Source organism: Ipomoea nil, unplaced genomic scaffold (assembly GCF_001879475.1).
Source record: "Ipomoea nil cultivar Tokyo-kokei standard unplaced genomic scaffold, Asagao_1.1 scaffold3069, whole genome shotgun sequence".
In the NCBI taxonomy this organism is placed as follows: Eukaryota; Viridiplantae; Streptophyta; class Magnoliopsida; order Solanales; family Convolvulaceae; genus Ipomoea; species Ipomoea nil.
Window position 1 is genome coordinate 4125221 of NW_017619497.1, and position 24451 is coordinate 4149671.

The 24451-nt window shown below is 35.8% G+C and overlaps 4 protein-coding genes and 3 long non-coding RNA genes across 10 annotated transcripts; 4 read left to right on the plus strand and 3 right to left on the minus strand.

The window, feature by feature from the left end:
- Positions 1-468: 468 nt before the first annotated feature.
- LOC109165393 (GDSL esterase/lipase At4g10955-like) lies at positions 469-3177 on the plus strand. Its single transcript, XM_019314126.1, has 3 exons — positions 469-629; positions 1747-1829; positions 1974-3177. The coding sequence occupies exons 2-3, from the start codon at positions 1768-1770 to the stop codon at positions 2956-2958; spliced, it is 1047 nt and encodes a 348-aa protein (XP_019169671.1). The 5' UTR covers positions 469-629; positions 1747-1767; the 3' UTR covers positions 2959-3177.
- LOC109165400 lies at positions 666-18865 on the minus strand. The gene is made up of 3 exons (XR_002051543.1): positions 18853-18865; positions 14290-14291; positions 666-1024 (listed from the first exon to the last, which is right to left on the minus strand). It is a non-coding gene; the product is annotated as an uncharacterized LOC109165400 (long non-coding RNA).
- Positions 3167-6524, minus strand: LOC109165396 (calcineurin B-like protein 7). The gene is made up of 9 exons (XM_019314130.1): positions 6447-6524; positions 6217-6346; positions 5704-5786; positions 4545-4604; positions 4321-4429; positions 3919-3971; positions 3723-3803; positions 3524-3636; positions 3167-3425 (listed from the first exon to the last, which is right to left on the minus strand). The coding sequence occupies exons 2-9, from the start codon at positions 6305-6307 to the stop codon at positions 3335-3337; spliced, it is 681 nt and encodes a 226-aa protein (XP_019169675.1). The 5' UTR covers positions 6308-6346; positions 6447-6524; the 3' UTR covers positions 3167-3334.
- LOC109165397 (F-box protein SKIP8-like) lies at positions 11425-15004 on the plus strand. Of its 4 annotated transcripts, none has more exons than XM_019314134.1 (5): positions 11425-11964; positions 12316-12512; positions 13121-13613; positions 13726-14138; positions 14763-15004. In XM_019314134.1, the coding sequence occupies exons 1-3, from the start codon at positions 11770-11772 to the stop codon at positions 13380-13382; spliced, it is 654 nt and encodes a 217-aa protein (XP_019169679.1). In that variant the 5' UTR covers positions 11425-11769; the 3' UTR covers positions 13383-13613; positions 13726-14138; positions 14763-15004. The 4 variants fall into 4 exon arrangements, with proteins under 4 accessions (XP_019169679.1, XP_019169677.1, XP_019169678.1 ...); XM_019314132.1 differs by having other exon boundaries at positions 11425-11682; positions 11740-11964; positions 13121-14138; XM_019314133.1 differs by having other exon boundaries at positions 11425-11682; positions 11752-11964; positions 13121-14138.
- LOC109165399 lies at positions 15012-15355 on the plus strand. The gene is made up of 2 exons (XR_002051542.1): positions 15012-15132; positions 15168-15355. It is a non-coding gene; the product is annotated as an uncharacterized LOC109165399 (long non-coding RNA).
- Positions 16754-21008, plus strand: LOC109165401. Its single transcript, XR_002051544.1, has 3 exons — positions 16754-16766; positions 17543-17545; positions 20931-21008. It is a non-coding gene; the product is annotated as an uncharacterized LOC109165401 (long non-coding RNA).
- LOC109165395 (B2 protein-like) lies at positions 20957-23430 on the minus strand. Its single transcript, XM_019314129.1, has 5 exons — positions 22530-23430; positions 21804-21904; positions 21622-21705; positions 21414-21524; positions 20957-21300 (listed from the first exon to the last, which is right to left on the minus strand). Exons 1-5 carry the CDS (start codon positions 23215-23217, stop codon positions 21259-21261), a joined length of 1026 nt encoding a protein of 341 aa, XP_019169674.1. The 5' UTR covers positions 23218-23430; the 3' UTR covers positions 20957-21258.
- Between the last annotated feature and the right edge of the window lie 1021 nt (positions 23431-24451).

The following is a 24451-nucleotide window of genomic DNA, read 5'->3' on the forward strand; positions in this document are numbered from 1 at the left end:
CCTAAGTTCTAAATCAATTACATCGGTTTAAATGAAAAATTAAAAAATATATAAAAAGACAAAAATACCTTTACTAAAAAAAAGTAATGAAATTGACTAAAAGTATCTAAAAAATAATAGTTTGAGATGTTAAATAACAAAATTGATAGTCTAAATTTGAAATTGCCACTAAATACAAAAAACCTTTAGTAAAATTAACTCTTACAAATCTAATGCTAAAAATCTTGTTGTCCAGCAACATGATTGTAACTCTCATAATTAGAAGGTCACAACTCACATGCCCAAGTGAAATTGCAAAAATGTTTTTACATTAATTACATAGGACCAAATTAAAAATTTGTTACCAAAATTATGTAATCTAATAGTGTCTGGATTGGATTTTCATTTAGAAGATTGTGAGTTTAAGTTTCAGATGTATTATTGGTTCTTTGTGTTTCAGTAGGAAGCTAACCAGCCATTACATTCAATTCGAAAACAACAGTTCAGCGGCTTCCCACGCCATCTCCCTCCCTCACCGACACCTCCCAGAGAGAGAGAGAGTGACTGGCGAGTGAAGAGTACTCGAAGAAATCGAATCTAACCTCCATTGATTTAATCTTCTCTCTTCTCAATTTCTCATCTCTTCCCAGGTACAATTTTTCTATTCATTCCAAAGTGAGGTAAATGTGGTATTTAGATGCATAATGTTGGTTTTTTGTTTGTTTGTTTAGTCTACGATAATTTTACTAGCCGTACGTAGGAACTCTTGTCATTGTTTCACATTTGATTCGTAAACTAGATTTGGATTTAAGACTGATCGATGGAGTAGATCAATGCTTGTTGGAGAAGAAGGGAAGCAATCATGAATTTTGGAGTTTCTGTGATGCTATTTTGGCGATTTGAATTAATTCAAGTTGACGAATCACAATATGGACTGATGGGTGATCAAATTAGTGACTTTTTATAGTATTGTGAGGCTTGGGCTTTTGAACATTTTCTATTATCTTTTCCAAATTAGCCTTGTTTAATTCCAGCTTCATAGCAGCTTTCTTGACTGTCTTAAGGTAGTGTAAATAGTTTTACATTATACTGAAGGAGAATTCTCACTCTTTGAACATATTTTACTATGACCCAATCTCTAGTGAAAATGAGGCAGAATAGAGTTGTTCAGTAGTATTTACATTTATAGACTTGATAGAATGGTTACTCGATATTTGCTTGTTGGCCATTTTCTTGATCAAATTGTAGGAGCAGATTTTTGGATCACAGTTGATCTATTTACATGAATACTGGTGTTATTGGAGGTGTTTTGAAAATGGCTTATCAGCCAAAGTTTGGCTCGTTTGACCAATTTTAGCTGTTTGACACTAAAATGAGTGTTTGGTAAATTATTTTTTGGCTGGACTGATTGATGCCAATAAGTTGAAAATGAAAAAGCTACTTTGAGGAATGAGAACAGGTTTTCTGTATATCAAACGTATCACAATTTACACATAAAGAATCATCAGTGTTTCCAAAAAAACAACAATACTTATGCCTTATAGGCCATTTTGCATGTAATCAACTAAGAGTAAACACCATAATTTAACAAACACCTTTCTATAATTAGCTAATGCTATTAGCTGGTCAAAATAGCTAACACAATAAGCTATCAATTATCAACTAATTGCCAGACACCCCATTGGAATATGATATTTAACATTTTGTATATCCATTAGCATTTGAAATGCTCTTTGATGAATATAGGTTTCAATTGTTTTTTGGCAGGGTCAAGACAGAGAAAATATAATGGCCTCAGAGAGGGAAGACTTCAGCGTTTCGGGGCCATTGCATCTAGATGTTGTTAACTGGTATGCCAGATTCTTACTCATGAAAATGAGCAGAGTTTTAGAGATGGTGTATAGTGAACACCAACCATGAGTTGATACCCTTACTAATAAAAAGTTAAAGAGCAAGTGAGGCTGTTTTAATTCTGAAATTTCTTGCGATTGTAGGGATAATGCGGACCATAGGAGGTCTGTTGCTGCGTGTTTGGTCCAAGGTGTCTACATTTTAGAGAGAGATCGACAGGAAAAGCGGCAGGGAGATGAAGCTCTTGCTCCTCCATGGTGGAAATTCTTCAATTTCAAGTTATATCGTCAGCTTGTTGACGATGCTGATTCCTCTATCTTTGGTGCTGTTTATGAATACACACCTCCGGGGTGCAATAGCAATGAGCTAACAGTTAAATGCCCACGCTATGCCATTGCTTTCCGAGGGACCATTACAAAAGGAGATGCATTTTCACGAGATTTGGAGTTGGATATGCACATTATCAGAAATGAACTTCATTTCTCTTCTCGCTTTGAGACGGGCATTCAAGCTGTGCGAAACGTGGTTGCGACATTTGGAAGTTCAAATATCTGGTTAACTGGTCATTCCCTCGGGGCTGCTATGGCAATGCTCGCTGGTAAGACTATGGCAAAGACGGGAGTGTTTCTTGAAGCCTTTCTATTTAACTCACCGTACTTTTCAGCTCCAGTTGAGAGAATCAAGGATAAGAAAGTCAAGCATGGCATCCGAATCGCAACTAGTGTCATCACAGCTGGTCTTGCATTTGCTTCATCTGTGAAGAGTAACAACCGGCAGAAGAATCTATCAAGAGATTCTTCTTTTGCTGCAATCTCGAGATGGGTGCCATGTCTGTTTGTGAATCCAGCTGATCACATATGCTCAGAGTACATTGGTTATTTTGAACATAGAAAAAAGATGGAGGATATCGGAATTGGGGCTATCGAGAAATTAGCAACCCAACACTCTATCGGGGGTCTTTTTATGAACGTTTTGGGAAAGGACACTGAAGAACCAATGCACCTTATTCCATCAGCAGCTTTAACGGTCAACTTGACTCCTTCACCGGACTTCAAAGAAGCTCATGGAATTCACCAGTGGTGGAGACCTGCTCTCCGCTTGGATTCCAAAACCTACCTGTACAGTTAAGATCTCTCGTCTTGTTGATTTACTTTATGCTTCTTTATCACTCTCGATAAGCTCTTATTGTGTGGCATCTTCTTGGCAGTACATAGATGAACCTGTGCTTTTAGTATTTATCTTCAATCTTATTGCTCCATACTATATTATTCTAGTGATAGGAAACAAGAAATATCCGGGTTTTCATGCATTTTATGCTTATGGAAGTAATAAGAAATTTCATGACTGTATCTTTGCATTCAAACCTTTAGATATGCAATGCAGAGTTGGATTTAGACGAGCTAAATTTTGAGTTTTCAAGCTCGTTTATTACAACAATATTACACATGAACACCACGTTTTTCTTAAACTTTCTTGCTTGGCTTCTTTCCAATTCCCTCGTGATCTACCAGCAAAATTCCCGGCTTTCAGACTGCAATTCCCAGTCCTGGACTCTAGTCAGTGTTATGAAGCTTGGGAATGCTATTGTTACCTCCCTGCAATTATACCCAAAAAAAACATTATAAGCCCAAGAAATCTTGAAAACTTTGCCTTATAATAATAAATGCTTATTATTGTTGTTTTGTTGTGTGACCTGATTTCTGGGAGAGTCATGTTGCTGATGAGAGCAGGGTTTCTTGCAACCAACTGTTTCCACTCTTCTGGACTGATTCTCCCATCTCCTGTCATGTCTGCCTCTGAAATTGTCTGTTCAAAAATGTTTACACAGGTTAGGTCCATTGACCATTCCATGATGTTTTGTTGTGTTTTTTAGTTCACATATTCTTGTCTACCTTGTCCACAATTGCTTCAATAACATCCTCTGCAATCATTGACCCTGTTTCACTTATGGTAGCCAATACCATCTCCTTCAGCTACCACATTAAACATGCAAAAGTTATATATAGTATGCAATTTATGTATCAGGAGCGAAGAAGAAAGAGTCGGTTTGACAAATGAATACGATTATAGGAAACGTGAGATTCTCACCTCTTCACGTTCGATATAGCCTGTTTGCTTCAAGTCATACAATCTAAATGCAACTGTGACAAAAGAAAAAGGAAAACGATGATAAGTGCACTCCCGAAGAATAAAATTCTTACCACATGCCTTGTAATTAAACTTTGGCCTTGTTTGGTAAAATAGTTAGCCGGTCAATTTTGACTTATTTGACCACTATTAGCTGTTTGACTTGGTTAAACAATCAATATGAATGTTTGATTAATTAGCTGTCATTTTGTATGTAATCAGTTAACATCTAACATCTAATTTACCAAACACTTTTCTACAATCAACTAATCAAATTCATTAACTCAATCAGCTAACAACTATTTATCGAACACCCTCTTAATGATAATGAATTTAGTGACAGAAAGCAGACATCCTTCTTACATGCGATTTTGACAGATTCTGGTGTACGAGGATGGAACACGTTTAAGGATTGAACAAATTCTCCAAATTCTATTACGCCATTTCTCTTCAAATCGAACAAATCAAACAACTGCATCATGTATATTTATCCAAACATTGAAACCCAAGTTGTTATTGTCATTTTGTGACATAAATTTTTGATGAATTTTGCTCTGATACAGTGTTTGCAGAACATCGAGTCTCACCCTGTCTGCCATAAGATTTTGCTTATTGCTGCACTCGAACATCCCAAGCAGAAACTCTTCCTGTACAAGTAACACAATACTAAATTACTAACTTATCCATCTTTAAGTTTATAATTTAAGGAAAATGAATAAATGAAGATGATTGCTTAACATATTAACGTATACTACGTGATACGGTGCTAGGGTCGGTTCAGTTCCGGTCGCTCTACCTAGTCTGCCTGTTGGTTTAAGTTATGAAGCTCAGAAGACTTGACAGTGCGTCAAAGGTTTTCGAGCTAACAGTTAGCGTGTAGAAATAGCTAAAAGTCCCCCTCTAGCAATTAATGCGGTATTTATAGAAGGGGGAGAGGGGGGCAGGTTCCGGCCTCACGACATGTGCAGCACGTGGAACCCATGCACAGGCTCAAACTAGGGCCCAGAGTAGCTCGACCATGCGTCCTAAGATTCTTGATTTCATTGGGTGTACCGCTATCACGTTCAGCCAAGAGAACTAGGTCAGTAGATCTGTCCTGACCTGATTAGGTCAAGACAGAGCGACAGTTACAACGCTGGAATCTAGTTCAGGTCGAGATAGAGCGACATTTACAACGCTGACATCTGGTTGCCTATCGCTAAGCTTGGACGTGTATCAGGTCGGCGGTGATCAAACCGAGCTTCACTCGAGTAGTGGGTCCGAGACCGACCACTATATTCGTACGGTCGGTAGGGAATAATCCTCATCAATTGCACTGAACAAAAAGTCCGATCAACTTGTTGATTTGTGGTTACAAGTTTGACTCTCAATGAGAGCGGCTCAAAAAGTAGGATTTGCATACTCTCGAATAGTGATTGCAGCATTGTAGATTTCTCTCGCCACTCAAAAAAAAAAAAAAAAAAAAAAAGCACAATTGTTATATTCAAGTTCAATATAGTGTGTTGAACAGATACTACAATGTAATAGAGTCGGTAACATTCCAAAAAAAAAAAAAAAGTTCAATATAGTGTGCGTTGGATGTTCGAATATGACAACTTATAATCTATTTATACAACATCTGACAAACTTTATTGCGAGATACAATTAGTCGATCACATGAATTAAAATCAAATGGTAAAAAATGAGGCAAAAAACTAAGTAACAAACATCATATCATGCGAAAAAACAAAATACAAACATACATACCTTGTGAATAAGACCATCATCGATTAAGGAACGGCTTAGTTTCTCGTACAAGACATACAAAGCCTCCACCTCATTCACTGTAACTGTCAAATATCAAAACGACACCCATTATTACTTTTGGTTTAATAACTGAAAATATTCGTCCTTTTTGAAAAAAATAATACTCTTTCTGTTCAATTTTACCTATCATATTTACTACTCAGGGGTTAAACTAATTCTTAATATAAAGAAAAATTACACTATTAGTCTCTAAATTATAAGGTAATTGTAGAAGTCATCTTTAAGTGTTAGTTGTGCTCACTTTTCGCTCCTAAACTATTATTAGATCTTAAGTGTTAGTTGTGCTCACTTTTCGCCCCTAAACTATTATTATATTGGTGTTGTAATTTTAGTTCTTTTATTAACTTTTCGTGTTCACTTTTCGTCCTAAGTTATACTAACGTTGCAAATTTCGTTTTTAAATTAATCAAATCGGACACATAAAATAAGACGGGAAGGGTAATAATTACTCACAGGCTGTCTGAGAAGCAAGAGTGAGAAGATGATCGTCGAAACCAGAAGTGTGTCTCTGCTTCAAGCAGAAACAGCCCACCAGAAAACGCATATTTGGAACGCTGCAGATATTATACGTACACCTGCAAATCTGCAGCAGTAAAACATAATTAAGACACAAAACAATCTTAAAAAGTCTTGACGACAATGCAAGATTAAGTGAAACAAACATTAATCATTAATAGTAAAACCTTAATTGGCCTGGAAAGTTGTGGATTCTAATCTCATGATTAAACCCATCAAGAAATGGAGAGAGTTGTGATCTTCTACCATACTTGACCCTTCTCCTTCTCCATCTCCAATAACCCTCTATTTATTATTCCTTCTTAACATAATTTGTGGACAAGAAATGGAGAGAGTTTGAACATACCTTTTTGCCTTACCTTGTCAATTGTCATTGGTGACAATGGCGATATACATAATATAATGGTACACACGGTGTTGTTTGGTCGTAATCAGCATCGTCATTTCCCATAATGATGTCATCAAACTTGGAGTTTACTCACATCTCCCACTATCCCACATTTAAAAATGTTGTCATATATAGAGGAAGAATTCAAGGAGAACATAAAGTAAATGATTTTTTTTGTTTTTTGGCTAAAGTGTAATCTCGCACCATGAACAATTCCTTTGTAATTTAGGAAGATAGAAAAATACGTAAAAAAAATAATACCAATGTGTGAAAGAAGAAAAATACCAAAAAAAAAAAACTAATAAAAAAAGTTTATGTCAGCAATATTATTACTAGGAAACCTGTAAAAGGTTTTAGACGAAAAAAAAATTTTATGATTTATGACTCTAAATATCACTTATTAAAGATCATGGTGCGACATGAATAATTGGGAGTGGTTCATGATGCCAGACACACTTTAACCTTTTTTTTCTAAGAGCATCCACATTGGTTGGGAAGAATGGGGAGATAATGTAAGAGTGATTAGGAAAGAGAGTGTGGGAGAGGAGAGAAAAAAAAAAAGAAAAAACAAAACAAAAAAAAAAAATTAAAAAAAAAAGAAAGTAGTCAGACGCGTCAGGCGCGCCGACTGGCGCGCCTGACGCGCCTCCGGGCGCGTGCAGTGCACGCGCCCGGCTTTTGCCCAAGGCTGTGCGCGAACGCGCACAGCCTTGCTTCTTCTTCTTTCTCTTTTTTTTTTTTTTTTTTTTTTTTTTTTTTTTTTTCTGACAATCTCCCTACATTTGCAGGGAGATTATTTTTCAATTATCTCATGTCCACACTAGCTATTATCTCATGAAGGGAAGATTTAATTCTGAATTCTCCCCACAATATCCACAAGTGTGGATGGCCTAAGTAAATTTTTTTTTTTTGACAAATAAATGGAATTTTTAAATGTGGATAATTTATTTTTTGTTATCCTTGGGACATTGATGAATGATGACAAGCAGCAGCCAGCAGATGCCAAAATTAGTAGTTGACTTTGGTTTCTTTTGAAAGAGACATTAAATTGGTCTAATTACATTGTCTTCGTCCAATCTTTACTTTAATTGAAGTTTTTGTGATTGAGTTGATAAACCAATCGTTTCAATCGGATACAATTTATTTAAACGATATTTTAAACTTTAAAGAGTTTCAAATAATTCATTACTTCAACAACTATCTAAAATCCGCCGCACCCTTGTGGCCTTGTTGAATAGGGGTGTCAAGGTGGACCAAAACTCACGGGTCAACCCTAAACAGCCTCAAGGTAGGACGGTTTAGGACCTACTATACAATTTTTTGTCCGGACGAGCTGACCCGCGGACTTTTAATAAATTATATATATAACATTAAAATTTTTAACACAGTTTTTGTTCAATTTAATTAGTTAAAGATGGTAATATGACCGTTAACTTAGATAATGTGATGTTTCACATCATAATATTTAAAATTAATTATTTTTATCACTAGTATATTACATTTTTTTTAAACCACTAATATATTACATTAATTTGTCCAACATTCACATTGAAATTTGAACACTTAACTTATTGAATAACAAAAGCTACCCACTACCACTTTACTACAAACTCAACTTGTTATTGTATTGCAAAACATGCAAAATATATTTAAATACCATTATAAAATGTGATATGTAGAAAAAAAATTGTGTTAAGTTTTATAAGAAAATGAATATATTGATTTAAAAAATAATAATTTATGGTGATAAAAATTAACAATGAAGATTAAATTTTAATATTTTAATTTATTCATATTTTAAAATTTTTAATTTGCCATTTTTTGCTGCCACAAAGAGCCATCCGGCGCAACAAGTAGTATACCGTACGTAGCCTCGCCCGTGCCGTGACGGAAGCCTGCGTCCACGTAGCACCGAGGGCCGCCGCCACCCGGCTCGGTGGATGGTGCCAAAGCCGTAGCCGGCTGTGTGTGACCGTATTGGCCAGCAACGTATGCCTGCAACGTTGCGGCTGCCATCCTGCCAACCTCGGCAGGCAGCATCATAGACCCCTTCCAAACAGCTGAGTTGAGGATCCTCCAAATATGGTATAACACCGCTACCATCAACTGGGTTTGCTCCTCCGTCAAGACCACCAAAGCCCCTTTTAGCCATGTTGTAAAAGAGACTGCAATAATATTAGTTATAGGCAATTGTGTTATATTCCAAACAAGTGTAGAATATTTACAGAGCACTAAAGCATGTAACACATCTTCATGATCTAAAGCACACATTGGGCATATTGGATCCACCTCCACCCTCTTAATAATCAAGTTAGTGGTTGTGGGTAAAATATCACAAATGGCTCTCCACAAAAATGTCTTTCACTTAGGGGGGACTTTGAATTTCCACATTGAAATTCATTTATCAAACACAACTGGATTATTCTCATAGTCCTCAACAATTCGCTTATAGGCATTATTCACAGTATATGTTCCTTTTGGGTCACCCATTCAATACCATGAGTCCTCATAGTCAGGACTAACAGGGATCATACTTATCCGGTTCACATCCTCAGAAATACAAGTCAGATAAAATATGTGGATCCCATGTTTATTTCTCACCACTTATGGCAGAGGCACATGCATATAAGGAGGCACTGTCTTGGCTGCTTGAACGGAACTATACATCAGTAAGTCTACTCACGGATTTCATGGTATTGACTACAACTATGCGGCACCATGACACACCAATTCATTCGTATGTTGGGGTCACAGTTGATCAATGCAGAATACTTATGGCTTTATTTTGTTGTATTTCTTTAAATTATGTCTCTAGACAGGTTAATTTACATGCGCATACTTTAGTTTCTTTAGCATTTTCACAGGATCAAGCTATGTACTGGGATTCTATCCCCCTGACGCTATTGCGGCTTTGATTCATTAATACAATCGCCAGATTGATTTTCAAAAAAAAATTATTTTAAAATTTTTAAATTTTATATTAAAATACATGTCACTTGATTTTTCAAATAAAATAAATTAACATTTGTAATACATAAATAAAATTTTATTAATGTTAATATTTTTAATAAACTAATAGGTATTATGTATTTTAATGCAAAATATAAAAATCTCAATTATTAAAATATTTTATACTAAAATAAATTAAAATATACAATGTAATAGAGTCAGTGGCCTCTATTACATGTGGGAGGTCATGAGATCGAGCCCCAGTGGAGGCGTTGTTGACTCTGTGTGCTTCATTAGGTTGAGAAAGTATGTTTGAACACATATTACAATATAATAGAGTCAGTAACATTAAAAAAAATTAAAAATATTATAAATTTACGCAATATTATTATTTTTATTAATGAGAAAAGGGTTAAATAGGTACTTGAACTTTACTCAAAAAGTCAATTAAGTTCTTAAATTTTTAAAAGTTGTTATTAAATCCATAAATATGTTATTTCACTTATTTGGAATCATTGATGCCGAGAAACCGATTTATAATATGTAATTATAGGTTACCTAGGATTTCAGCGACTTTTTCGACAATAATCACTAGTAACCGGAGATCGTCGGGTCGTTGATTGTGTTTGAAGGAGGCGACCAGCTGGTCTGACTCCTCCTTCGCTGGAGAAGGCAACCAACTGGCTTGCCTTCTCCGACGAAATAGAAGGCAAACCACGTTTTATAAAAAAGTAGTATTACATGGATTCTCATTTTTTTTTTTAAATGTCTGGTTAATTTAGCATGTTTTGATTAATAATAAATTACAATTTGTATTCCTTTTATTTCCTTCTTTTAGTAAAATAAAAACATGTTATGATAATTTTACTTTCTAAGAGTTCACATACAATAACAGAGCCAAGCAACTAACTCAGAGTCATTCCCGATCGTGAAATCCTAGCGCCATTTATATTAAAAGGCTGAATCCCCAACCTTAAGGGCCCCCCACACTGGAAGGATGTAAATCACGGTGACTCAATGGGTTAGTAGGCAGGACCAAATGCCGATGCACATAAAAAACCTGTCCACTTTAGACATAATTCCCACACTGTCACTGCCAAGACTCGAACCTTGGTTTCTTACCCCAAATACTGCCCACTAGCGCCATTTATCTTTGAGTTAATAATTAACTGTTTAAACCAACCCCTAGAGGAGGATCGTACTTTACACACCTTTGATTGCTATCTAGTCCTAACATTTCTCTTGGTCATCAAGTGTCTAGCTTCTTTAGTTGTCAGATTTTAGCTCTCCTAACATTTCAATGAAGATGTAAAGCTTTTATGGCATGAAATTTAACGTCTATAGACTCAATCCGCAATTGAGGTTTCATACATGTTGAAACTGGTTTTCTACTCTTTTTTTGTTTTTGAAGAAGAACTGATTTTCTACTTATTACTCAAGTTCTCAATTCCCATTGAAGAAGACTCATTTATAGAAAAACTTCTAATAATTAATCATGACTGTGCATGTTAACTTAATACTCCGTATAACATTCGAGATACATATGATTACTAATTTGCATTTTGCATACACACTAAAATTTTATTTGCATTTTAAAAATGTAAATTCAATTATATTTTCGAAAAAATAAGAAGAGATATTCTACATTCTCTCTAAAATTCAGTACAAATTTTTTTTAAAAAATTTAGTTCTTACTCTTAAATTATATTTCTCAAATTTTTATGTGTACACTTTTCCTGAGATCTACATAAATTTTTTATGTGAACATTTTTCTGGAGACACATGTGATTACAAAAATTTTATCATTGTTTTTCACGTCAAAGAAAGTAGAACTCAAAAATTAGGGTTTATGCAATTATGCTCATGAACTGCTCACTGGAGTCACTGCTCACCTATGACTCTATGAGTCGTTTATAGCGTTATCGTTTTCGGCAATATCAATATTGTTGCCCTATCTGCTGCCTCTGCGCCACCGCTCTCTTCACCATTCGATCAAAACTAAAAATTCCATAAAATCAGAAAATAAATGCTATGATTATTTTTGTTCTTGAATTTTACAGCAAAGCAAACGCGGGATTTGTGGTTAAAAACCGGCATCCTTGAGTGACAGAGCGAGTAGTGATAGTGTTACTTGAAGTGGCAGTGTGAGAGAGATGGTTGAGGCGGTGGCTATGGCGACCAGGGAGAGGCAGGGCGGCGCGTCGATGATGGAGCAGCTGGTGCCGGAAATCATGACTCACGCGCTCAGCTACTTGGACTATCCCAGTCTTTGCCGGTTGTCGATGACGAATTCGCTGATGCGGAAAGCTGCAAACGACGACAATGCGTGGAAGGCTTTATACCGTAAGGTCCATTTCTTTCAATAGCTTTCTAGCTTTTTTGTTTGGTTTAGTTACTGAATATTTATTTGTATGTAAACTGTTCATATCATATATTCATATTTTATTTACCTAACTTCATTAAATGCTCAATGATGATAAGCATGCAAATCTTAGCTTTATCCTGGTAAATTAATGAATATGTGATTGTAATTAAGCGAATTATGATAGATTTATGTTGACTAACATGTTTTTTTATTATCCAAATTTGATTGTTTTACTTGTATGAATCCTTTAGCCGTGTAAATAAAGTTTTACTACTTTTTCTGTTGGGGAATTCATTGGATTGATAGTTTGAATAAATGAATCTTTTGCTTCTAGGATTTCACATTTGAGCAGGATAGTGTGACTCCTGTTAAGGGATGGAAAGCTTACTATGCGGCTACCAGAGCCATTCTGAAAATTAATGCCGAGTTTTTTAAGATCATTAAGGAAAAGTCGACCCTTGCAATGAGCCGGATTTGGCTCAAGGTAGATTATGTGAAGTGCTTTCATGGAAGTGGAGAGTTCTTTACAGGGTAAGAGACATTACATCTTTTCAAGAGAAAAGCTTTTTAGTTCCTTTTTGTAATAAAAGGAATGCAGCAATGTGACTTGGAAGTTGGAACATTTTGGTTAATACAACAGAGGGATAAAATGCATGGGAGTTTCGTTTTTTAGGAAAATCTAACTTTGTAATACTGTCTGAGATCTTAATCTGTTGGAGGAATTTATTAGAGTGCAAGAGATGGTGACGAAATGTTATACTGACATACTCTGCTATGCTAAAATAAGCTACAAGGGATGTGTTTTGCTTGTGGAGGATTTCAATACACACCCATACATTTTTATTTTTTGGGATTACGAGAGAAATCCACAGGGTATGCACTGGGTAAACCCTGCCTTGTGACCCTTGCCAGCAAAGGACTACAAGGAGTTAAACCAACTTAGGTTGTTCATAACTGAGTGGCTCAAATCAAGAAGGCTAATAGGCCGCATCCGTTGGAACTAAGTCAACAACTTGACTAACTTGGCTGGGGTTGCCCCACACCCATACGTTTTTGAATGGATGTTTTATGTTTTTATTGCTGATCATGGTTTAAGCAATTAGTGACTATATTATACTCCATACCTTTTGTTGATGCAGATATGATGCAGTTGTGGAAAGCTGGCAGCCCATTTTGAACTGGGAGCAAAGTGCAGATTTCCAGATACGAGACGTGAGGGCAAGGGTACTAACCGATGTTGCTTGGGTTACTATGAAAGCTTATCTTCATCAAGTGGGACTGAGAGCATTTTTTGTCACTAACGTTTTTGAATTCCATAATGGAAGGTGGTACATGGTGCATCATCACTGTTCTGTGATGCTCTCTCATGGAGGTCCAGTGCAACAACTTATCCAAGGATAACTTACAAAGCAGCAGTTAGGAAAGAGGATGACAAGACTCATAAAACTAGAATGTCTTAAAGATATTATTAGTTGTATTCTTGTTCAATTCTAATCTTGTAAATACTATGGTTTTATTCACCAAACATGTCTTGTCAAAGACATTAATTGTTATGAAATTGATTGTTAATGAAGCTGGGAAAATGTATTATTCTCTGTAATACACTACAGGTTTTCTGAAACAATTTTTCAGGTCAGTATTTAAGCATTAAAAGGAAGGATGAAAATGAAAAATGTCTTTGTGAATGAGAGGCTGTATTGTAATTACAAAGACTTATATTGCATTTTATTTTTTAATATCTCAGCTTTCCCCTGGCTGTTCTGTTATCTCTTCTGTGTGGCTCTCCTATACTGACAGTGAAGTGAGGCGGGGAGAGAGAATGTCCACCACCGCCATGGCCACCGTCACCGGAGGAAGCGCCGCCGCCCTCCACCCAGTGCCAAAACCACCGACCAGAGAATTTTTGGTATTGGCACCGAGGCAAATTCTGTACAGACGCAACAAGTCATTGTCTTTCTCCATTAGCTATGGCGGAAACCCTAAACAAGAGCCGCCGCCGCCGTCGTCGCCGCCGGTTCTCTGTGCTTCTTCAGCATCTCCAACACCTCTCGCCGAAGAGGAAGAAGAAGTAAAAGAAAGTGGGTCTTCCGCTCCCCCCGAGGATGGTGTTGTTCTTTCCACACTCATTCAAGATTCTGACTCGTTTCTTTCTCCAGGGTATCTATCTTTTCATCCCTTATTTTATTGGATTCTCTAGCTATTGCATTCAAGATTTATCACTTACATTTTTTCTTCTTTGGTTATTTGCTTCCTGCATTTACTATCCAAACATTTTATAAGTAAAGGATTGGAGTATGTGTTTCGTCACGACTAAAAGAAAACTGATTAATTACCCATAGCTGATTAACTCAAACCAAGAAGGTCAATAGGCCGCTCCGGTTGGGAGTCGAACCTGTAACCTTGTGATTAGTGGTTACCCATTAACTGTTTGACCAACTTGTTGAAGTTGTCCTATAGTTTATATATTATATGCTCAACATGATGGATGATGGGTGTTTGATTTGCTTCAAAACATCTCTGTACTGAACTAAAATCTCCAAACTTGATCCTTGGTTCTTGCCAAGATCCAAGCATGAGACTCAAATTTAAGTACTATACTTCTTGATGCCCACATTTCATGTCAAACACTATAACAATCTTGTGCGAGGTTATCATATTACCAATGCAAGAAGCACTATAAATGCTGGCGAACAAAACCGGTTCATAGGAAATACACTTATGCAGAACCTACTAATGCTATTTCAAGATTGTATTGATATGCTTGTTTGAATGTGTCCACAGGGCTTGCAAGGCCTGTGGGAAAGAAGTCGTGGAGAGTGGTTGTAATGGCGAGGGAAGGATTCAAGGAGGGATCGCGACAGTCCCAGGATTTGGTTGGTGGCCGATAAAGGCATACAGGCCTTGTCCTGCATTTGTGGCTTCTGGTGGTAGGTATAGGCGAACTGGACAAAGCATGGATGAAGTCGTCTCCGGGGGAGGAGAAAGAGCCAATGCTGCAGGAATCAACGACGATGCTCAATCCAGGTAGAGCCTTCCCCGCAATTGAAAAACGTGTTTTGTTTTAACTAAAAGTTCAAACTGATAGTAATACTACACGCTTATGTTTTACACCACGTGATCTCCCATTTTACTTTCTTTAGCTTCTTGTTCAGTACATTCCCATTGTCCAGTGTTCCACAGTTGAAGTGTTAAATATGTTGTGTGAGTGACTAAGGGTACGGTAGGTTAGCGTACCTGAACCCTCAGGCGAAATCCCTCGTCCCAAGGGCTCCACATCCTGACCATTGACATGATGATTTTTGTAAATGAGCAAGTATCACCTTGTTTGGTATACTTTGAACCAAAAGTTGAATTAATTAAGAATTCACATGTAAGCTAGTTCTTCATAAACTATCTTTTTAACATATCTCCATCCATAAAATAAAAGTTCAAGAGGTGTACTGCTACTTCTATTTTCTTTTGTGTTCCGCTTTTTTCTGTGTTTTTCTCTCGTTTGTGTGACGAGTTTGTTTTCCTCTCGTTTCTTTTGGCGAGTTTGTTTTCCTCTCGTTTCTTTTGGCGAGTTCTTTTCTTCATAAGTGTGAAACATATAAATTGGTCATGGCGTATGTGAACTTTATCTTGGGTGACAAAGATGACAATGTAAAGGAGCATCTGCATCTCAGTTCGATGGATATATTGTCAATGAACGACAGATGGAAAACATATGCTCAGGTAGTGTGCAAGACTTTTCAACCAAAGTTAGTCTTGACTACGTTTGATCAATTCTTCAATGATATTAAAGAAGCGTTAAATTCATCTAACGAATTCAACTCCAAATTTGTGAAACAGTCTGCGATGCAAGTTCTTTGTAGTATTGCTAGGGAAGTTGTTTCTATGTTTGACTGTAAGGAATGGTATACCATTCTTTCGATCCTATTTGTAATTGCTTCAGCATATGATTAAATGGATGAGCTTATTTATTTAAAAAAAAAAAAAAAACATATCTCCATCCATCTTTGCAGCAAGAAGAAGGAAGGAGCAAGAAAACTCAAGAGGTGACAACATACAGAAGCTTGTTTGCCCTGATCAGAGAGACTGCCAAAGATAATACAACATAGGTTTGTACTTCGAGATTCAGGGTTTAGATTAGTGATAAGAAATATTTTTGTGCATACATTTGATTTGAGTTTGGAATAATACGGTAAGTTCCTATCTAGGTAAAGAAAATATTTAATATATCATGGATGCATAAAATGCTGTCACATGGTTGCGATATTTCAAAGATTTTGTAATGTGCAAAGTGATAAATGTGAATATGTGATAGAGATTTTAAGGTCATCATATGTTGAAGAGAGTTTTGGTAAATAGTTGTTAGCTGATTGAGTTAGTTGATTTGACTAGTTGTTAATATTAATTGATTGTAGAACAAAATTTGGTAAATTAATTGTTACTGATAGCTGATTACATGCAAAATAATTTTCTCAAAAAGTTGATCGAAAAAGCTATTTTGAACAGTTTTTTGAATTCTCAGTATTTTGGAGTAATAAACTGTTACGAAAAACTAATTAATCAAACACTCATATTGAGTGTTTAACCAACTTAAACAGCTAATAGTGGTCAAATAAGTCAAAATTAATTGATAAGCTAACTATGTTATCAAACATGGCCTTAATCAATCAAAAATTTTAAATGTAATTTTATTTCACACTAGTTGAAAGTGTAAATCGAGAGTTCTTTGTTTATTTAAGATGGATTTAGTATTTTATACTACGTACAGGTATAAATGAAAGTTAACTATTTTAAGTTTTGAACTTCACAAGTAAATACGGAGTATTTTGTAATATAAATATAAATTTTAATTATTAAAATAATTAAATATATTGGGCACATTAAGTAGGTAATGTTTTTAAAGTTTTCCCCGAATTTGTACTCGCTACAATGTTCTATTCTTGGCATCTATCACTAACTCACCACCTAATGTTTTCCAACACATTCAAGAAAAATGGTAGCAGAAACTCCTAGAGTGGATGCAAATTGTTAACCCTAACCAAATCTTAACAGAAAATGGCTTGTCACTATAGCTAAATCCAGCATTTTTCCTCCTAATTATGGTGTATAGTGGATTTAATCCTTCAATCGTTTGTGGATGTGCTTTTAGTCTTCTAAGTACATACAGATTTGTATTTGTGAGTATCTTCTTATATGAATTCTCATATATAAAAACTTGTTCTAAGAGAAAACTAAGAATCAATATCAGGAGTCAATCTGGGCAAATCTAGACAATGATGAAAAATATTGACGATATTTTGGTAAATAACTCAAATTTTAAAGTACATTTTATAATATTATAGGGTGAACTTTGCAACACCATAAATACATTCAGTGTCATGTGAATGTGCACTCTGTAGCGTTGCTAAGTGTATTTTAAAGTCATGTGAAAAGTAAACTATGTAGTGTTATAAAGTATATAATGTTGTGTTACGAAGTGCACTTTAATGTTAGAAAATTATTAAACGTCAGTTTTTTTTTTCGCTATGATTACTTCAATCCTGCTAGATTTTTATTTTTTAAAAAAATAGACTGTTGAGCTTAATTCTTAATTTTCTTCTAAAAATAAGTACTCACGTGAATATACTTATGTGTGTGTGCGTGTTCAAATGCGCCGCTGGTTTCTCGTGCGGTCATGCAAACATGTCGGAAGTGTAGGATGAAATCAAATCAGACGGATGAAATCAATACATATGACGAAAAGTGCAAGACACAATTTTGTCGACAATGTATGTTTCAGTGGTGCACTAAGTGATGTTGAGTGGTGTACTAATGAGTGCTCTATGGTGCATGACCAAGGGGTTGAAAATCAATCAAAGGGAAAAAACGTGGAGAAATTTTTGTAATTTTGTGTACCATGTATATTTCGGTGGTGCAATAAGTGCTGGTGTATGATGCACTTATAAGTACACCATAGAGCACTCGTAATTGCACTACATACCAGCACTTAGCACATCACAAAATTACAATTTGTATATTTCGGTGGTGCACTAAGTGTTGGTATGTGATGCACTTATGAATGATCTGTGGTGCAGGACCAAAAAAAAAAAAAAAAAGAAAAAATGCAGTGAATTTAATTGACTCATTGAGTGGTGCAATATTAAGTGCACCACGTATCATTCAAAATGCACCACGAAACATTCATAAGTGTACCAAACACTAACACATAATGCACAACCGAAATATAAATATTACTGAAAATTATAAAATTACCACCGCATATTTTTTATTCTTTATTAATTTTTATCCGTTTGATCTCAACTCATCCTACGATTCTAATATCTTTGCACAATCACACAAAAAAACAACGCCGCACTAAAGAATGGAACTATTTATATATACATAGTTCCATACAGAGTTGATGCGTTCCTTCAGTTTTTTTTTTTTTTTTTTTTTTTTTTTTTTTTTTTTTTTTTTTGGGTTCAACGAGACATTGTCAATTGTTGCCACCAAAATCAAACAAGTGTAACTTGTTTAACTTTTTAACCTTTTTGACTTGTTCTTGCTAGCTTTTTATCTCAGAATCCTTTTTAATTATTTTAATTTTTGCTTTAAAGGTACACAAGGCTATCCACATGAATTCCTTTTTCCACCTTTTGGTACCCCACTAATTGATTAAAGTTAATTATTGAAAATTTATGTGTTGGAATTGGACAACAAAAATAAAATAAAATAAAAGTGAAGCATCTCAGAGAATATTTTTTCTGTATGTATACTTCAGTAGTATAGCTCTTTATGCTAGCAAAAGATTCCCCACCTCAAACACTCAATCGTAATTAATAAAAATAAAAATAAATAAAAAAAATATACCTAATGTTTATCGAATCCAGTTCTTGCTAACACTCTTTTGATTGAGCTGTCACACAAATTAAAGTCTTTTTAGTACGATTTACTTTTTAGTGTAATTTACGACCTATTATATAGGAGCGAAGTTTACCCGATGTACACCCTCGGATAGTAGTTGTCGATTTCTCTTGCAACCATAAAAATAAAAATTGCTAACATGAATGTGTTTTATGGGTGGATATTCCCTATTTTATATCAAATATCTATTTTTAAATTTTGTGAAAATATCATCATTATATTATAACTTATAATGCACAAAAAATTTTGAGGCTAACGTTTTCCTCTTACAAATGACAACAAAAATAGTACAATGTCTCAATTTAACTATTCTTGAGCCTAAATACATTTAAAATCACTTGAACATCCTCACCCTATTAGTTAGACTGTTGACTTGCTAACCACAAAGTTACAAGTTCGACCCTCAGCAGGAGCGATCAATCGACCTTCTTGGTTTAAGCCGGTCAACTATGGGCAACTTATAATATGGTCAAAAATCACTTGAACATGAATGAATTGAACATTCCAAACCTATTTGACACTACCCGTAGGCTACTCGAACATGTTGGATATACATAGTTAAACAACACTAACACACACTACCTGCTACCAGTTACCTAACCCTGACCTCAACCCATAACAAATTCATACCTAGTTATGAATTACCTTAAACCTATCTTTTTAGAGTTCGAAAAAGTCAAGTACCCAATATTACTCAGATCAATCAGTTGTCATCCATATATTTTTTTTAAAAATTTTAGAAACATTTTGACACTCGAAACTCATATGTAAACGTTTATATGCTTTTTGTTAATAGAGCAAAAATTGGTGATTTTCATACCACACGGAGTTAGACAAATTAAAAGTTGGCATCTATCATTATTTTACCTAATGCCCATGCCAAAATGACAAAGCCTTACCCTTGAACCTGTTAGATGACTGATTCAACGCACCAAGTGACGAAGACTTACGAGGCATCACAAATAAAGAAAACGTCTAATATGGTGCAATAGACAATACGACGTGCCACCAAAAACAGGCTGAGAAATATTAAATGCGACGCCCAAACCACCACACCTATATACATACATATTTATCACTTTGACACCACCACCCAAACCACCAACGACTTTTTTCTCCATAATTTAATGTACCGTACGTGACCCATCTCCATTGCTTTGTCCCAAAATGCTGACATTTTTGCTTGGAATGAAGGAGTGTTTGAGCATAATTATTATATTTTAAATGTCACGAATTTGATTATTGTCAACAATCTTATGGTTAAATTATTCGCAAGGAGTGTGTTGAGCATAATTCAGTTTTTTGTTTAATTTGATTATTAAAATTTGGCTCAATTTGATTTATAACAAAAACAAAATATATAGAATGAGACAGTAAATAAATTTTGTGTAATATAACTTTTTTTTTAATTGTTTATCTGTCAAATTACTCATAATTCTTTAATACATGAGTCACCTAGGAAAAACTAATTTTGTATTAGAAGATTGATCTTTTAAAAAGTAACAATTATATAACACCTAATGTCATCATGACAAGTTCATTCTTGACTATAGTGCCGTTTTAGTTGGCCCAACTCAAAATTCCATTGATTGAGTTGTAAAGAAATGATACATTATTCACCTCAAAAAGCATGCACAATGAAATCTTAGTTGATAACAGTGTATAAAGAAATAAATTAATCTAAATTAGATCTAATTAATCTATTTTTAAAAAAGTCAATACACTACTCTGATTAGGAGCTAATAAAATTATTTTGCATCTATTCAATAAAAACATTAAATTTATTGTCACTCAAAATTTTGAACATTTTCACTTGAAAAGGAAAATGGAAAGTTGATTGCACGAGCTTAACTCATTAGTCCAGTAGATAATATTAGGGAGAAGAGACCAAAGTTTAAATCTGAGCAGCGACAGTAAGAGAATTATGTGTAAAATGAACAAATCCCTCGTGCACATGACATTTGACCATATTTACTTAATCTGAGTCACGTAATTGAAATTTAAATATTCTTAAATGCTCTTTCAAACCAGGCTGGAGATTAAACCTTTTGAAAGAAAGGAAAATGGGAAGTCGAGAGTGAAAGAAACACAAAGCATTTATCACTTCATTTAGTGTGACATAGATTGCATAACCACATATATAGTAACACCATTACTTATTAACTTTGCTCTCCACGCAAAAAGCTTCACAGTATCATCATCATCATCATCATATAGTATATGTAATATGTACAAAAAACATCCTCATTTGCTACGAGCAATCCATGAGATTACAACTACACTTTGTCTTTCTATTCCTAAACATCTTCTTTTTCTCTTCTTCCTTCACACTTCTCTCCAGTTTATTGTCATTCGCATTATGCTCTGATACGGCTATGCCCGTTCAAGCGTTAGTCTCCGTGAAAGTGTCCAAAAGAGATAGCGTCTGCAAATTAAAATCAAGCCACGATAGACGTTACAATCTTAGCTCGACGAGCTAAATAGCGTGCAGTTCGTTTATATGTGCAAATGGGAAAAAAGGGTAATGTAATTAATCACCTCAGGAATGTTTAGCTCAAGGCGGAATTTAGGACCATCGTAGTGGTGAAGGATCGGCCTGAAAGAATCCTCCTCGAGAGGTTCACACACTTTCCTCGTGACAACACGCACCTGAATATATGTACAGATCAGTCGAGAGTTAAAGCCAAGCCACGAACATAATAACAATTAATCACAACGCGTTAAGCAATTCAGTTTCGGGTTATACCTGAGCAGGAAAGCGTGATTCGCCTTGGTTCTTCTTGTCCTCCCAAGCTGTGGGATCAATGTTTGTGCCACCAAAGCTTGCAGCCTGAACAATTCGAACCCCGTTTTTTATGTCAGTAAAAGAACTCCAACCCGATATATCAAGAAAGACATTCATTGACCTAAGACGAATACTAAACCAACCTCAAAAACTCCGTGAAGCTGGTGGGTCGAGTAGTTATAGAGGAAAAGAGGCAATCCGGGTGTGATTTGCCTGACTGAGTCACGATAACGAGCTGGCAAGCCTGAAAGTAGCGAGAAACAGAAGAAGCTAAGATTCCACTACAGAAGTACAACAAAAGATTGAATTGTTGTTATAAATTCTCAGAACAAAATACTATTCCTTTTGACCTAGATTCCATCTCATATATGCTTGGTGGTTTCACATCTAGAACTACAAAACCTTAATAATCTACAGATGATTATGATGAGCATTTAATGGATCTGATCAATCCAACCCTGCAAAAAAGTGCCATCCTAACAAAACCACTCTGTTGTGTAGAACATCATTCTACCTTATCAATGATATTCCAGTTTGACAAACAGCAAACAACCTCAGCTTCTAGGAATCTACTTATTCTAGAAGAAATCCAACAAATAACACCTAGAAATTACAGAAATTTAATCCTTGGTTCATCCATATATGTTTCTTTTATTTCGATTGATTAGATTTCCAGCTTATGTTAGACTAATCTAAGTCCGAGAACCTGCCTTTATGATCCTCACCTTGCCGCTGAAGCAAGACTTTAGGATGATCAATCGAACCAATTCATAATCTTAAAGACTAAAACTCTCTAATTGTATCAAAAATCCTAGGATGCTAGTAAAAATTAAATGAGGAAAATTGTGATAGAAATGGAGAGTACTTACCAAAGAGCTGTCTTTTGAGATTTTCTTGCATGGTATCATTGTTGCAGACAAAGATGTAGCCTCCGACAGTCTCGTTTCTGGGCAGGGCTTCTGCGGGTGGAAGAGTCTTGAACCTCTTATCCACTGCATTATTTTTGTCTCCATTATTGTTGTTATTGTTATCCTTGTTAACGTTTTTGTTCTTTTTTCCAGATTTCCCATGTCCATATGCATGCTCCTCGTCAAATCCGAACTTCCCAAGTTTCTTGTTCATGTTAAAGTTAACCCCTTTGCCATTCACCGCCACATTGTTACTCCCTTTACTGTAGGAATTGAAGTTCATCGCCGCCGGGGTGGGATAAATCCCCTTGTTAAACCCGCCGTTCAACCCCACTCCGAACACCCCCTTCGCCGCCGACGACCCGGAAATCGAGCTGATCTCGTCGGAGACCTTCCACCCATCATTACTGAACAGATTATAATTGGATTTGAAATTATTGACCTGGTTATTGGTCGCCGTCGCCGTCGCCGCGGCGAGGGCGGCGTTGTCGTTGACTGAATTGACCTCGAAGTTCCGCCTCTCCTCCGGCCGCTTGGACCCGTAGCTAGTACTCCAAATGGAATCGTTGAGGGACAGATTCGCCAGGCTGTTGGCCTGCAGACGGAGCTCGTCGCTGAACTGCCAGAAAGACGACTGCGTGTTCTCCATTTCTTTTCCTCTGTTGAACTCGCCGGAAAATCAAGAAAACGCCTAAAGATTGAATTTTTATTTTTAATGTGGAAATTAAACCAACTATAAATGAAGATGGAAGACAGCGGGTGATTGTGATATATATATATAGCGAGGCAGGATTGGTGATGGGCGAAAGAAGCTTCGAGGAAAGAGGGGAGAGTAGCGTGTTGGATTGTCAAAGGAGAGCTTAGCAGAGTGGAAAAAACAATACACAAAAACACTGTAATAAAGAAGAGAGAAAATGAAGGTTAAAAATGGTGTTTTGTGGGTGTTTTAGGTGAGCGAAAAGGAAAATGGTGACGGCAAAAACGCGCTTTGAGAAACTGTAGTGCGGACTGGGACAGATAACGACACCGACAACCTTAAGCGCTCCGTTTATCACGCGGTCATGTTCCTCACTGGTCAGTTTCTGTTTCTTATTGGCTCCAAAATTTTACGGAGTAAATTAATAAATATCCGCTATAATTATAGTCAAAATTTTTAATGCAATGAAAATATATATTAATTGAATAATGTTCTCCATCATAGAGTTACATTAAAATCTGAATGAAAAAAGGAAAAATTTTAATTAATTTTATCATATTACTTAACCATACTTTTTTCAACTTAATATGAATTTTATAAAAAAGTGTATTTAAATATGAGGATATGTGGTATTGGCATGGAGACCCGAGAGAAATTATACTGTCAAAAGTGGCTACAAAGCGGTTGTGGGTAACCTCAATAATAATATGGGTACTGATAATTATTGGTTACGCCTATAGAAATAAAAAATCTCCCAAATGGAAAACATTTTTATGGAAGGTTTTGAGTGGTATCCTCCCTACTACAACAAACTTGATTATAAGGAGAGTGGAAATACAACCAAACATGTGCTATGTGTGGGATGATGGATAAGACACAATGCATGCTTTAGTAACATGTGGTTATGCAAATTCCATTTGGACTCAATCTCACCTTTCAATCCCCATGATAACAACAAATATTTTTCATACTTGGTTTAGTGATCTATTGAATATTTTAGACACTAACCAAATTATTCACGCAGCTGCAATCTTATACTACATTTGGAGGGCCAGAAACGGAGCGGTATGGGATGCATGTTTACCGCGACCACAGAAAGTATTAGCCTCGGCCAAAGCCACGACACTTGCGTGGCAACATACCCACCCGAGTCACCGCCAAGCAAACCACCAAGCTGCTGCACAGC